General features: G+C 49.6%; 1 protein-coding gene across 1 annotated transcript in view; it reads right to left on the reverse strand.

Moving 5' to 3' along the window:
* The window catches only part of LOC122755738 (aryl hydrocarbon receptor-like), an 88034-nt gene extending 72876 nt beyond the window's left edge, over positions 1 to 15158 (reverse strand). The window contains exons 1-2 of the mRNA XM_044004539.1: positions 14934 to 15158; positions 2562 to 2749 (exon numbers count right to left, since the gene is read on the reverse strand). Of these exons, the coding sequence (XP_043860474.1) occupies positions 2562 to 2749; positions 14934 to 14992 (247 nt within the window). The 5' untranslated portion in view covers positions 14993 to 15158. The remainder of the gene's footprint in view (positions 1 to 2561; positions 2750 to 14933) is intronic.
* Positions 15159 to 15624: the final 466 nt, after the last annotated feature.

The following is a 15624-nucleotide window of genomic DNA, read 5'->3' on the forward strand; positions in this document are numbered from 1 at the left end:
TCTTCCCTTAGACTTCAATGATGTTCTGATCACACCACCTCCCAGCCCAAGAAGTTCTAATGGCTCCCTGTGGCCTCTAGAACAAAACATAAAATCATGCTTGGTCAGCTCATCCTTCACATTCTACCTCCAGATGGATTACATCACTCTCCTTCACACACACTCTCTCTCTCTTCTGTCAAACTCACCCTCTGCCTGCTCTTTGCAGGTGACATTGCATCTCCCACCCCCACACCTTTGCTTTGGCACAGACTGCTCCTCATGCCAGGAGCGCCCTCCTTCCTTCCCTCCACCTCTTGGAACCCTCACTTCTTCTCCGAGGCTCAGCTCACGATCCCTCCTCCCAGAATCCTTTTCTCTAAACAGCCGGTTTTCACTTCCATGGTACGTACCCCATATGCATACATCCAAGACTCTCCTGTGACCATAATCCCAAGAAAAGGCAAGCTTCCTGGCAGGCAAGGACTGTTGTCCTCTCTCTGGGAGCCGTCCAGCCAGAGGGAGCATGTGACCTGTGTTCTTGCACAAGCATGAATGAAGCACCTACACTGTGTCAGGCCATGAGCCAGGGGCTGGAGGTACAACAGTCCCTTCTCTCCAAGAGTTTGCCTTCGACTGACACTCTGTCCATAAATAAGCAGACACAACTTGGCACAAGCCTTCGAATTTCAAGAACAAGTTCCAGCTTAAGGACGTGCCTTCTGCCCATTCCCCAGATGGCACCCTGCTGCTTTTGCCATTCATGATCCGGCAGAGATCCAGGGCCATCCCAAGACCAGGACCCCTGTTTGTGTGTTCTGGGGTTTTTGCAAGTCCTTCCCTTTGGGGCCGTGTCCAGCCCCAAAGCATGAGGTTGCCAGGAGGCAGAAGGCCCAGTCCCTGGAGGGGGAGGTGCTCTGTGACCATCGGCTGGCTGACTGCAGAGAGGGGTCATCAGGAAATAGGCTCTGCGGGACTCTCCTACAGAAATGCCCAGAATGCACGTGCCCTCTCCCCTCAGCCTCTCAGAAGCCGCCACTAGAGCAACATGAAGGAAGCCTTTGCTGACCCTCCAGCTACCAAATCTACACCTCCCAATCACCTTGAATCTACTTTGTATCCATTCTACATCACAGTATATCCGTTCATGCTGGTGGAGACAAAGTGCACACTTTGTATATGCCTCTATCTAGGCATGTTGTTGCGGACCTCGTGGAGGAGTGGAGAGAGCGCCAGGCCTGGAGTCAGGAAGACTCATCCCCCTGAGTTCAAATCTGGCCTCAGACCCTTCCTAGATGTGTGAGCCTCAGCAAGTCACTTCACCCTGTTTGCCTCAGTTTCCTGATCTGTAAAATCACCTGGAAAAGGAAATGGCAAATCCCTCCAGTCCCTCTACCAAGAAAACCCCAAATGGGCTCACAAAGATTCAGACATGACTGAAACAAGTGAACAACAGCATGCCCCTTGTAAGTACCTTGAGAGCAGGGATTGTTTTCTTTCTATCTGTATGTCCACCACCACCCACAGTGACTAGTGACTTATTGCTTAATTGATATTCTGAGCAGAGCGCCCTGCCAGTTGATGGGTGAGCTACAAAATTTAGGGAAGGTAGAGGTCTTCCTCTCATCGGGCTTACAGTCCAGTGGTTTCTTTGAGATGCCTGAACATGGATTAAGAATTCTAAGACGCTGCCTGATGTCCCATCATCACAGGCCATAAAGACTGAAGGGTGGGGAAGATGTATTTGTGATGCCCACAAAGACTTGGAAAGTTCCAGAGTCTCTGGGGCTCTTTGCTCCGAAGTAAGATGCTACATGTTTTCGAGGAGTCACCAGATATCTCAGGAGTGACAACCAATCAAAAGCCAGGGGGGGAAAGGGCAAAGGAAGAGTCTGTATCATTGTCAACCCAAGCTAAGGCCTTTATCATCCACACCCTATCCAGAGAACGCTAGCCATGGTGTAAAACACACCCACGTGCCAAGCTATGCCAGCCTTTGCATCTTGGATTAGCCAAGGATGAGCCACGTATGAGCCTGGCACGAACAAGAGAGATGCTCAAGCCCACTGAGGTTTGGGACGTGCTGCCCTTGCCCAAACTGGAATTTGCAGCTCTACTTCCCGCTGTGCCTAGGAACGTGTGCCCACAGCACAGCACTATCCGCCACGTGCCTGAGCACCGTATGACCACAACCCACCCACCGGTGGTCCGCCAGCGTCAGCCTTAGGGCTGGATCACAGGAGCCTGGCCCAAGGCACTGAATCGAAAGGGCAGCAGTGGGTCTTGTAGTCTTTAGATGTAGCAGAACTAGCAAAGCTCATCAGCCAGAATAAAAGTTGGCACGGGAAGGTCCTAGATGGCAGCAGGGACCTGGTCCTTCCTTGCACTGTGGCTTCTTCGGAAGTGACCTCCCAAAGATGCCCCAGCGGCCCTCAGTCTCTGACAACAGAGAGTTCTCCCCCCATTCCCCAAATAAGGCCATCTTTCATGTGTTCTCTATGGAAACACCGATTTCTAAATAGGGCTCTGCGGCTGACCTCCTGAGCAGGGTCACAGGGAGGACGCCCATCTCCACATCTTACCTGTGAAGTAACCCTTTACTTTCAGGTAACCCACAGCCAGCCTGAGGATGGAAAGCTTGTCCAGCCGTGCCCGGACATCCTCGGGAAAGGGCAACAAGTTGGTCAGTCTGCCAAGTTCCTGATTCAGACGGTCCCGGTGTCTTTTTGAAGGGTTGGACTTGGTTCCCTCAGGAGGGGGTGGCTTGGGACTGTTGAATGGAAAAAAGAAAGATTATGAACAGTTTATCCAGGTGGGTCAGCATCTGTTTTTAAGATGAAACATTATCCCAACTACTGAAATTTCTGAGTTAATACTTCCTGGTAAAACACTCATGGCCTTCCATGATGCCTCTGGACTGAGCATCCTCTGCTCATAACTTCTAGAAAAATAGCTCTGCGCCAAAATTATCTTCTATTCTGTGACCCTGGGCAAGTCAATTATCCCCTTCAACCTTAGTTTCCCCATCTATAAAATGGTAATAATATCGACTACCTCACTGGGTTTTTCTAAGGATCAAATTAATTTAGAGACAAACCGTCACGTGATAGAGAACTGGACAGATAGGCGATGGGTAGAAAGATAAATGGATAGATGATACACAGGTAGAGAGCATTTTGCAAACATAAAAATGCCATTTTTATCATCTACTCTGCATGTACCTATAAATGGACACAGCATCTTTCTCAGCTAAACTCTAAGGTCCCTGAGTGCAGGAAGTGTTTCATTTTTGTCTTTGCACCCCCACTGCCAGGCACAATGACCAGCAGCTGGTATCTACTTCATACAGGCTCATCACCTGACAGTAATATCAGCTAGCCTTCACATCGCACTTTACGCTTTACAAATCACTTTATACACATTGTCCTATGTGATTTTTGCAACAATCCAAGGCAGTGGGCGCTATTACTACAGCGCCTTTGCCCAGATGAGGTAACTGAGGTGCTATAATTACTCCCATTTTGCAGATGAGGAAATAGAAGCTAGATCCCTTTGTAGTCTTTACCAGCTCCAAGTTTCCCAGATTCCTCGAGGCCTCTGCAGCCAGGCAGAAGCTGCCTGAAGTTGCCCCCTGCCGGCATAACCTTACAGAGCCTGGTGCCCCCTCCACGGCCCTCAAAATACAATTTTAGCACAGTTGTCCACTTCATCCTGTGCTCCAAATCACACCGTGCCCTCTCCCAAAGAGCCTCTCTCAAGTTCTCCTCAGGCTGGATGAATCACTTCTTTTTTTTCAAAGTAACGAACACTTGTATTTATAGTTTGGGTTCCAATTTTTATCCTTCCTTCCCTCCCTCCCCTCCCCCCTTCCTGAGGCGCTAAGCAATCAGATATGGGTTATACACGTACGATTATGGAAAACATTATTCTGCTAGTCATTTTGTATAAGAAAACAAAGAAAGAAAGTGACAAATCGCCTGCTTCAGCCTGTTCCATCCATATCAGTTCTTTCTTTGGAGGTGGAGAGTTCATTTTCATCAGTAATCCTTTGGGATCGTCTTGGATCATTGTATTGTTGAGAGTACTTGTCACTCACAGTTCTTCATCCAACAGTCCTGCTGTCTCTGTGTACAACATTCTCTCGGCTATGCTCAGTTCACTCTACACCAGCTCATACAAGTCTCTCCAGGCCTTTCTGAAGTCCTCCTGCCTGTCATTTCTTAGAGCACAAGAATCTTCCATCCCCATCATCGACCACGGCTTGTTCAGCCATTGGATCAATCACTTCCAAAAGCAAAACTAGAAACCAACATCGACCTCTCCTTTCTCACTTTTGTCTTCCCCTTTTTTTAAACTTTTTTTTTTTTTGGCGAGTCAGTGAGGGTTAAGTGACTTGCCCAAGGTCACACAGCTAGTAAGTGTCAAGTGTCTGAGGCCAGATTTTTTTTTTTTTTTGGCGAGTCAGTGGGGGTTAAGTGACTTGCCCAAGGTCACACAGCTAGCAAGTGTCAAGTGTCTGAGTCCGGATTGAAACTCAGGTCCCCCTGAATCCAGGCCCGGTGCTCTATCCACTGCGCCACCCAGCTGCCCAGTAAAACTAGAAAGATCCTGCCCAGCCTTGGATGTTGCCAAACTACTCACCATTCATTTAGAGAACCACATTTGAGGGAGGATTGTCTTGTAAAGGTAGAATCCACAGTCTAAAGATACTAAGGATCCCACCTGAGGGGCTCACCACACCTTCACCATTTTTTGTGGTGGTTATCAGCCTTCAGACCAGGAAACAGCAAAGGGCCTGAAGGCCTTTGCTTCTGAGGATAATGACTCTTCTTAGGAAAAGGAGCCTCCTCAGTGAGATCCTGGAAGAGTCAGCCCTGGACTGGGAGTCTCACAGAGGATGGATGTGCCCCGACTAAGCTTGGAGCAATGACTCATCCTCTCCCCAACATCCTAGCATTCATTCTCCTTTTCTCCATCAGAAAATGGGATTCCAGGGGCAGCTAGGTAGCACAGTGGATAAAGCACCGGCCTTGGATTCAGTAGTACCTGAGTTCAAATCTGGCCTCAGACACTTGACTAGCTGTGTGACCCTGGGCAAGTCACTTAACCCCCATAGCCCCACAAAAAAACAAAAACAGAAAATGGGATTCCACACCTTTGCAGAGGCATAGGGTCACATCACATATTGTCAGATTTGTTTAATATAGCGATTGATTCTGTTTATTTTTTCTTCTTCCATTTTCTTTTTTTAAAATTTTGTTAAAAGGTATGTCTCTGGGAGAAGCAGATGATTAGAGGGGAAATAAAGCAATGTAAAAACAAGATGTCAACTAAAATGTTTTTGGAAGGGGGAGGGTTTAGTTAGAAACAGCTGGAGAGCACTGGTCAGCTCATCAGTCTGCCAAAGACAGCCCAGGGAATCTTGACCAGGAAAGAAACTGATTGTGTGACTCATTCCCTAAGACAGAAGAATATTTCCAAACCTCAAGCACGCAGCCAAGTTTGGAAAAGCTCATCCCCAAACCTCCAGAACCATAGACTCTCAGATCACTTGCTGTCACATTCTCCTAGGAACTTCCATGACCAAACTGGAGTTGTGCAATAATGCTGCAAATGAAAGTCTCAACTTTTTTTGCACGTACAAAGTAAAGAGGCCACCACAGCCTGCATGGAAGCATTGGTTATTTTCCTCAACTATGAGAACTTTCGCATTTCTAGAACAGGGATACGGATCAGTTTTCCCCCACAATCTCTGGGAGCGAAAGCCAATGAGTTGGGTTTGTGAACCAACCATCCACAGGAAGAGCTCTGGCTCAGAACTAAGAGAGCAGTCACAGCTACAGGGAGGCCTTGTAGACAGCCTGGCCCTAGGGGGAGGGAGGAACACTGTCTGGAGTCCTGGGATTCCAGTCTGGCTGGGGCCTCAGGAGCCAGCTAGTCTCACACCTTCGTTTTACAGGGACCCTAGAGGTGAAATGCCTTCCCCTAGATCACAGGGCTAGCAAAGGGCAGAGGCATGATGTGGAACCAGATCCTCTGATTCCAGAACCCTCCTCTGTACCCCTGGGTTCCTAATCCTATCTCTGCCTCTTACCAGCTGTGTGGCCTTGGGAGAGGCCTCTGCTTGGCCAGTTAACCTTTCAGAGCCCAAGTTTTCACATCTGTAAAGTGAGGGGGTGGGGCCAGACGGCCTTTGGGGGCCCTTGTACCTCTCTAGTACATACCTCTCTGTATGAAAACACAGCAGACCTACCTGGGTTCAGATCCTGAATCTACTCACATCTCTGGGCCTCAGTTTCTTTATTTATAAAAACAGGAGGGGTAACTAACAAAACTCTCTGGCCTTCAAAGCCCTTTATAACTAGCCCCAGCCTTCCTTTCCAGTCTTCTTACACCTCACTCCCCCCCCATATTCTTCAGTCCAGTGACCCCTGCCCCCTGGCTCTTCCGTGAACAAGACCCTCCATCTCTCATCTCAAAGCGTTTTCTCTAGCTCTGCCCCACGTCTGGGACACTCTCCCTCCATTCCTCCCTGGCTTCCTTTACGTCCTGGCCAAAGTCCCACTTTTTGCAGGGAGCCTGCCTTAACCCCTCAATTCCAATGCCTTCCCTCTATTAAAGTACCTCCTGTTTATCCTGTAGAGAGCTTGCTTTGTCTATTTGTTTGCATGTTGTCTCCCCCATTAGATTGTTAACTCCTAGAGGGGAAAGACTATCTTTTGTCCCTTTTTGTATCCCCAGCATTTAGTGTAGTGCCTGACATATTGTAGGCAATTAACAAATATTAATTTAGGACAGGGCTAGCTTTTCTCCTCCATTGTTTTTTGGGAAAAAAGTAATATTCTTCCTCAGATGTAATCTTCTCCAAAGGATGTTGGATCTCTCTAACTTCCCATCCTTGTCATAGCATATACCACCTCTCTCTCTCTCTTAGGAAAGAGCAGAAGCTCCTATCTTCCCATCCGAGTCCTAAACGGCATTCCCAAAACCCATAGATAATGTCAGACAATGTTGGTCATAAATCTGGAGTAGAAAGGGACCTCAAAACCCACTAATCTACCCCCTGCATTTTACTGGTGAGGACACTGACTCTCAGGGAGCTAAGTGACTTGCCCAAGGTCATACATCTATCAAGCATCAGAGGAAGGGTTTAAACCTAAGTCCTTGGTCTTCAAAACCAGTGTTGGTTAATTGTGTCAACTGCTGCTCCTCCTCCCTCTTTCTTTTGTTTTCTTTACTATAAGAGCTGATTGGGGGGGGGGAGGAGAGGCACATCTGAACAGAAGGGTGATTGTCTGACACCATTGGCTGAAGTCCCAACTGAGGTGCCTGCCCCTCAATATTATCAGATGAAAATCGTTTAATCAGCCAGCCTTAAGTAGTTTTTTAATAGGGGTGTATTAAGAAAAAAAAAGAAAAAGGCTGTTTGCTAAGGACAGTTGGTCAGGAACATGCCCCACCCCGCCCCGCCCCAAGGTCTGTAACACACTATCTCTTCAGAGAAAAGTAGACTCTAGCTTAGAGGACATGTGTGGCCAAGGAGTGCTCACCCCTGGTGACTGTATGGCCTATTATCCCATTCATGTGAGTGCTCAGGAAGTTTTCCCTAAACATGATGAGTTCTCTTTGCTGGACTCCTTGCAAAGCCATGAGTCCAGGCTGCACTTGGAAGCCAATAATGCAATCACTGCCCCCATTTGTTTGGGAGACGCCATGGAGGACACGGACAGGAAGTTGGGAGCTTCTTCTTTTTCCGAAGAGAGATGGGGAAGTGGTGTGTGCTATGACACTTGTGGGAAGCGGGAGAGGTCCAGCATCCTCTGGAGAAGCTTATATCTGAGGAAGAATGTCTTTTTTCAAAAAAAAAAAAAAAGAGAGAGTAAAGGAGAAAATCCATCCCTGTCCTAGCTGAGGCACACAGTTTTGGGACTGACAAAGGCAATCCAATTCCTCTCCCTCAGCTCTCTTTATGAGATACCACAGTGTTAGAGAAGACTAAGTTTTCAGTGGGATGGAGAGAGCAAGTTATCTGTGTAGAGCTGACAGATCAAGCAGCTTGGCAAATGGACACAAAGCATTTTTTAGACTCAACTAGGAATACTTCGTTGAGCTGACAACATATGATGGGACAGGCTTCCCTGGTGCCAGAGCACCTGATAGCTCTGGTAATACATACTCAAAATGTGGTCCCAGGGGCATCTAGGTGGCACAGTGAATAAAGCACTGGCCCCGGATTCAGGAGTACCTGAGTTCAAATCCGGCCTCAGACACTTACTAGCTGTGTGACCCTGGGCAAGTCACTTAACCCCCATTGCCCTGCAAAAAAACCAAAAAAAGTGGCCTCTGATCCAGAAGCTCCAAAAGAATCAGATTTGGGTACAATGCCCCACACGTCGCTATGGAGGCTCTAGAAGGCATCTGTGATGTAAAGTCCTCCTCTATGTCTCATCACAGTCAGAGCTAACACTGGGGACCTGAGGCTCTCTTCACTGAACCATAACCTCAGGCAGGTCTCAGCAAACTGGGACAGGCTCTAAGATAAGCCCATCGATAGTTGTATGTTTGTTCTTGTTCTATCTTCCGAGTAAATTCTCTTTGCAAAAACTAGTTAATGTTAAGTGGTTAAATGGAATTGGATCGATAGTCATTGGTATTTAGTGGTGAGAGAAAACATAACTGGTGAGGGCTTGAGCCAATGGCATTGCAGAAGACAAAGCCATCAGCTTCTCAGGGTGCCCAGGGAACCCTACATGGAAGAGACAGCAGCAGGGCTCTGGAAAGACACCAGACAATACCCAACATGTCTGAAAAGATACCAGAAGTACAAGATTGAACATGTCTAAAAGAAGAGAAATTTAACCACTAGATAAGCCATAAGAGGGATGTACTTTCCAGCCACGGCCACTCCTAAAGTCTCAAAGGTTTCAGATCTGCCTTAGTAGAAGAACTTCCCCAACTCAAAGTCACAGATGCTTGTGATATGAGAGTTCTAAAGATGGGCTACACATCCCACATGAGGGCCCTAGGATCTTGTCAATACAGACTGCCCCCAATGAAGCTCTCAAGTCATCTATAAGTTATTGTTCTCAAGTGTTGCCTGAGGCTCAGAGAGATTCAACAATTGGCCAAAAGTCACATAGTTTTTAAGGGCCACACACTGGGGGGAAGCCCACAGGACACAGACCTGAAGACTGAACATGATCTCAATCACCAGACATATCTGTGCAGTGACTAAAGCACGGGAGAAGCACTGATTTTATATATCCCTGATGGGTCACTGAGAAATGCACCAGACATACATTTTACAAATGAGGAAACTGAGGCAACCCAGAAGCAAATTAAGGCCTTTGAAGTCATTCATCAAGAAGGACCAGCTCAGGTTCAGAGCTGCCAGGGATCTGCCAAAGCATCAGGCTCCTTTTACAAGTGTCAGCCAGCATGGCTGTTGGGCTGAGCACTTACAGAGCAATCTACATCCAGTATCTGTGACACTGAAGCTGATGATCTTTCTATTCCCTTTTTGTGGAAGCAGAAATTGAGGCCCAGAGAGAGGAAGTACTTGTGTATTCCAAAGGTCAATGGCCAAAAAGGAATAAAGCCAGAAGTTTTAACTGGGTTGTCTGATGCTAAATCCCTCACTCTTTTCACTCCTGCCCCAAGGGTCTCACTTGAGTGATTCTGACTCCCAAATAAGTGCATGTGAAAGTGTTTAAATCTTGGGAAAACCTGCATTGTGTTCTCTCCCTTTCACACCTGGGAGAGCTGAATGATCAGATCACAAGGCTCAGAGAGGTGTGCCAGTCAGTGGGCAAGGGCAGACCGGCAGCACACAGTTGTGCCCTGAACCTTGCTGGGCTGAACCTCGGTGCACGTGCACACACACCCATACACAAACACACACAATCATGTCCAGCGTCAGTGTCATCAAGCTTGGCACAGCTGCAGGTTTCCCCAGCTTGGAGCCCTTTGATATCTCCAGAGATACAGGGGACACCAAGCCTCTAGGTTTAACATGAAGAAATTCTGTTCAGATACACCAATATTTGAGTTGGACTCACACTTTCATGGGAGAGAAGAAAGAGCCCTTTTTCATCAAAAGAAAAACAAATGAGTCACAGCTCCTTCTCCAAGCTGAGTGATTAAAGAAAGCCACAAAGCCAGGGATCACAGAACAAAGTAATTCACCCAAAGACATTTAAAGTTTTTATATGAGGAGGCATCTTGTAATCATTAAATGTTCCCCTGGGTAGCCAAGTCAGATGGCTCTGTGAAGATCCGGCCAGGTAGCAACGAAGGATGCGCACAGTGGCCTCTCTAGCTTCTGGCCTGATTCTGTCATGGGGCCTAAGTGTCCATCACAGGGAGAAGGGGGGAAGGGAGGGAGGAAGGTGGAGAGGGAGGGAGAAAGGACAGAGGAAGGAAGGAAGGAAGGAAGGAAGGAAGGAAGGAAGGAAGGAAGGAAGGAAGGAAGGAAGGAAGGAAGGAAGGAAGGAAGGAAGGAAGGAAGGGAGGGAGAAAGGACAGAGGAAGGAAGGAAGGAAGGAAGGAAGGAAGGAAGGAAGGAAGGAAGGAAGGAAGGAAGGAAGGAAGGAAGGAAGGAAGGAAGGAAGGAAGGAAGGAAGGAAGGAAGGGAGGGAGGGAGGGAGGAAGGAAGGAGGAAAGGAGGGAGGGAGGGAGTATAGAGGAAGGAAGGGAATGAAGAAGAAAAGGAAGTGGAGCCCAGGCCCCCTCTTGCCATGCCAGCACTCTTCACTGCACCACACTGCCTTATATAGCAGGCACTTGAAAGTCGGCAGAATTTTATAGACATTGTCATGCTTGAATCTCCTGTTGTTCTGAGAGGTGAAGCTCCCAGGGATCAGTGTCCCCAGCAGCTGAGGACACTGAGGCCCAAAGAGATGCAGTAACTGGCTTCAGCACTGTTCTGTGGATAAGTGTCAAAGGTGGAACATAAGGTCAGGTCTTGGTGCCCGGAGAAGTCCCCCCGCCCTGGCACTGCCTCTACATAGAAGCCATTCCCATCCTCATTTTCCTTATAAGAAAATGAAGCTCAGGGAGGCCAAGGGCTGTGTGCAGGCTCACACCCACAACTTTTGTCAAAAGGCTTTGGGTCAGTGTCTTCTGATCCCAAGCTCAGAACTCTGTGCTTGATCCCCCTTTCCAAACCATCTGTACATGCCATTTCTTTGACACACAACATGCCAGTGGACCCCACGACACCAATGGGCATGAGATGGGCAATATGTTTAAAAGGGAAAAAAAGAATCAGTGTGATTGACTAATTCCCCAGATAAAATGTCACTGTGGGCCACAGAAAGCATCCTTATTTCTCGGTAAGGATGCCAGCCTCTGCAGAGACATCAACCCCAGGACCTCCTGGGTACTACCCACAAGGCCCAGCTCTCAAAACCCAGTATTTCAATGTGCCTGGGCCAGAGTTTCCTAGGTCTGAGTGCAGCTGGTGGAGGAAGCTTCCAGGGCTGGCAAGGAGATCCCTGGCTTTCAAAGTGAGTTACAGCTGGCATCTGCCAGGACACTTGGAAGAATGTTATTGTGACTGAGTTGTTCCAGGCTATTGCCTTCCCTGGAATCTGCGGTATAGACCCCCTCTTTAGAGCCGCCTCCTTCATAACTGTCCACACTCAGGCGTGAGCGGTGTCAGCCCACTCACCAGGTCATCCATCCCTCTTCTCTCTGGTCATTTCTGATGTGTTCAGCACAGAAACAGAATCCCAGAATGCTCCATTTGGAAGGACCCCAGAGATGGTCTGGCCCCTCTCTAGACCCTCATTCTGCAATGCAGAACCTGGGATTCAAAGAGTGGAGGCAGAAGACTGAGCATTCATCCTGGAATCAGAGGACCTGAGTTAAATCCTGCCTCTGATGTTTACACCTGCGTGACTTAGGGAACTTCATCTTTGTGGGCCTCAACTTCCTCCTCTGTAAAATGAGGGAGTCAGAGTAAATGGATTCCAGGTCTCTTCCAACTTTAAGTCTGTGACCCCCTGATCCTGCATCATTTTTTTCTCTCCAGGCCTTAGTTTTCTTCTCTGTAACATGAAAGAGTTAGACTAACTGGTCTGGGAGGTCCCTGCAAGCTGTAAACTCCACAGCCTGCCCCTCTTGTCTTGTTCTCTTCAGAATGCAGAGGCTGGGCAGGGACAGTGGTGACCGCTGTTCTCTGAGCCCAGGCAAAAGTTTGTCCTATGCACAACCCACCCCCAGTCCAGGTTTCAGTCACTGACCTCTATCTGCTATTTCTCCCATACAACATTCCATCTCCTACATTCTTGCCCTGGTATGAATCCTCTGTCTTGGGTGCATCTCAATTCACAAAGGTGTGAGTCTGGGTTCTAGTCAAATTTTCATTGCTCAAGAAAACATTCCAAGCAACCATGGGCACCAAAGCCTGAGTGCTGGACTGACATCCATCTCACATCCCCCTGTTCAAACGTCTAACTTCCCTCAAAGATCAGATTCAGAGATCCCCTACAGGAAGCCTCAACTATTCTCCCTTTCCCATTCACTACCCCTTTGCATTCGCTTCATTGTACACACACACACACACACACACAGAGTTAATTCAATTGGAGAAGATATCAGCTAACTAGAATTTATATAACACTAAGTTTTGAAAAGTACTTCATAGATATTATTTCATTTGATCCTCTGCTGTTGGAGCTATTATTAATCTCCAACTAACAAATGTGGAAACTGAAGCTGGAAGATAGTTAGAAGACTTGCCCATAGTCACACAGCTAATAAGTGTCTACATCAGCATTTGAACTCACATCTTCAGGACTCAAGACCAGCACTCAACCTTTGGTGTCCCATAGCTGCCTGGTATGCTTTCTTGAGCAAAGAGAATTTGACCAGAACCTGGACTCCCAATCTTGTGACCTGAGATGTACCCAAGCACATACACTCCCAGTCCTATCACTGAGGAAGAATAATACTGAGTAGGAAAAGCGAGTTAAGGTCAAAAGTGCTCTTTTCCTTCTAGGGCAGACCGGTATGCCTCTCCATGTACTTAGTCAGACTCACTCTTCACTTCAGCAAACAAGCTAGGGAAAGAATTCCAGGATCCCAAGAATTTGCATTTGGGCCTTTGATTTCACTACTTGTGGGATCATCCCATCCCATCCACGCCTTGTGCCTCAGTTTCCTCCCCTGTCACACTAGGGGTGGAGTGAGATTAGATGGCTGTTAAGGGGCCTTTCAGCTCTGAAACCTTCAGCTTTCCACGGTTTCAACTCCTCCAAGCCAGGAGGCACATTCATGCCTGTGTTTGCCTAGAAAGAGGTAGCATGGAGGAATAACCAGAGGCTGTGTTGGGTTCAAGAAGACCCAGGTTCCAGTCCTGCCTCTGAGCCGTGCTCTGGTGGCCCTGGCTAAGGCTCATCACCTCCTTCAGATGACCTCATCTACACCAGCACAGGCAGCTTCCACATCGATGTAATGACAAGCTGGAAATAAAACCAGTCAGTGTGTGTCTAAGCCTCTACTCCGGAGAATCATGAGCTTGGAAAGATCTTCCTTAGGAGTCATTTGGGCTACTGGTCCTAATCCTGGGCCATTCAATGAGAAATTATTTTCTTAATGCTTTGTGTTGAACATTGCTGTGGTTTCCTGGCTGGTGAATGCCCCCGCCCCATCCTCCCTGTAACCTTGTGGATCAGCACCAAGGCCCAGTCTGAGCACGCGTGCCCTACTCCACCCCTTCTTTGATCACCTCTGCCCAGTGACTTTCCAACCCAGCCCCCACTTTTTTTTTAAGAGATGGGAACTGAGAAGCAGAGAGGGCTTGGACTTGTCCCAAGTCTCAGAAGGGGGGGGGGGTCAAGTCGAAGATTCAAGCCAGGTGCTCTGATCCCAAATTCAGGGCTCTTTTCATTGATAGCACTGACCCATCCAGCAGGGGCAGGACCCAGGCTGGAATACACACGTGTGTATGCATTGCAGAGCTAGAACAAAAACAAGATATAGGTATTCCAGACACCCTCAGGGCACCCTCAGCAGGTCCTGAGCAGAGCCCTAGGGTGCCACCCCCTTTCCATCTCTGCTCAATCCAACATTGGTCGCTGTTTCTGTCTCCTACAGCTCTGCCTGCCGCCCTGGCCCCGTCCCACCCTTGTCCTCCCAATGGAAATGAATGACCTTAATCTTACTCTTGACACCTAAGCCAGTTCAGAGGAACTGAGAAAGAACCCATCCCCCACACCCACCAAGTCAAAAATAAAATAAAATACTTTTCTGGGCGGGGGTAGTTCATGGGGCTAGGGAAGCCATTGAGGGTAGGGAGGAAGTCTTGGGGAAGGCAAGTAGCAAACATTAGACATTTAAAATCAAAGCCACTTAGCCCCTCGCCCCGACTCGCCCCCCATCTCTCGGCCTCATTGGGCCGGCCCGGCTCGAGCCCAGCGTCAGAACCAGGAGGAGGGGGCGCGTCAGAAGTTACTGCGGCCAGAGCCCCCTCCCTCAGTAAGCTTGGAAGGTCTAGAGCTCTGCCCAGCGCCAGTGACTCTCCCCAAGAAATTGGCTTCTTGCAGGGCCAGTAGGGCCCTGTCCAAGTCCCCAAGGAGCCCCGCTGGGGACACCGCACCCACGCGCCCCGGCCTTGCTCTTACCCCACACGTTGGGTGGGGCAAGAATAGGGGCGGGCGCGGGGGCATTGCGAGCTCGCCCTGGGTCTCCAGGCAGAAGTACTGTGTTCCAATTCTGGCCTTTTCTGTACTAGGTTTGTGGCCCTGGCCAAGAGGCTTCGCCCCTCCCGACCTCGGGCTCCGAGACGCTCGGCTCCATACCCTGAGCCCGCAGGAGGCTGCCAGAGGCAGACCAACCAGCCGAGCTGGGGTCCGGGGAAAACCAGGCTGGCCCCAAGCGGGGCGGCGCCCGCGGCAGAGTGGGCAGCGGCGGAGTAGGCGGCCGCCCGCTCCCCTGGTCCACGTACCCACCTCTTTGGCACGGGCTTTTTCCTTTTCTTCACGGCATAGACGCCTCCCGTCGGCAGCATGGCGAAGGCTGCTCCCGCTCCCGCTCCCAGACTCCTGATCAGCCAGAGGACCCAGGCGTCCGGCACCTCCGACCCGGGAACAGCGAGATGGGAGGAAGGGACGGAGGCTGAGAGCCGCGGAGGGAGGGACTGTTCCCACGGGCCAGAGAGGACAAGGGGAGGAGACGGGCGCAGCCACCCCTAGTTCGCACGCACACACGCACACACGCACCCCGATCCGACCGACTGCAGCGGGGAGAGGAAGGAGGAAGGCAGCTTCCTCGGGGGCTCGGGGCTGGGGCTCCCAGAGGGAGCTGCTGTGGCGTCCACAAGCTGGACAGCGAGGGGTGGGGGGCACCCAGGAAAGGTCCCCGCAAGACACAGCAATCCCAGCCGCGGGACGCTGCTGTCTCTCCGGCCCGTCCTCCTTACAGTCCGTCCGTGGTCAGCCTCTGCAGGTCTGCCCTCCTCTTGCAGCTGCTGCCCGAGGCAGCACTTGGGGGCCGGCTGGGGCGGGGGGGTGAGGGGGGACGGACGATCACTCCCTCCCACAGTTTACCAGCTCTGCCATCAATAGGGACCTGCGGGGCCCGAGAGTCAGCAGCCAGGGAGGGAGGGACTGAGCTCCCCGCCTGCCAGGTGGTGGCTGAGCT

This window comes from Dromiciops gliroides, chromosome 4 (assembly GCF_019393635.1).
Source record: "Dromiciops gliroides isolate mDroGli1 chromosome 4, mDroGli1.pri, whole genome shotgun sequence".
NCBI lineage: Eukaryota > Metazoa > Chordata > Mammalia > Microbiotheria > Microbiotheriidae > Dromiciops > Dromiciops gliroides.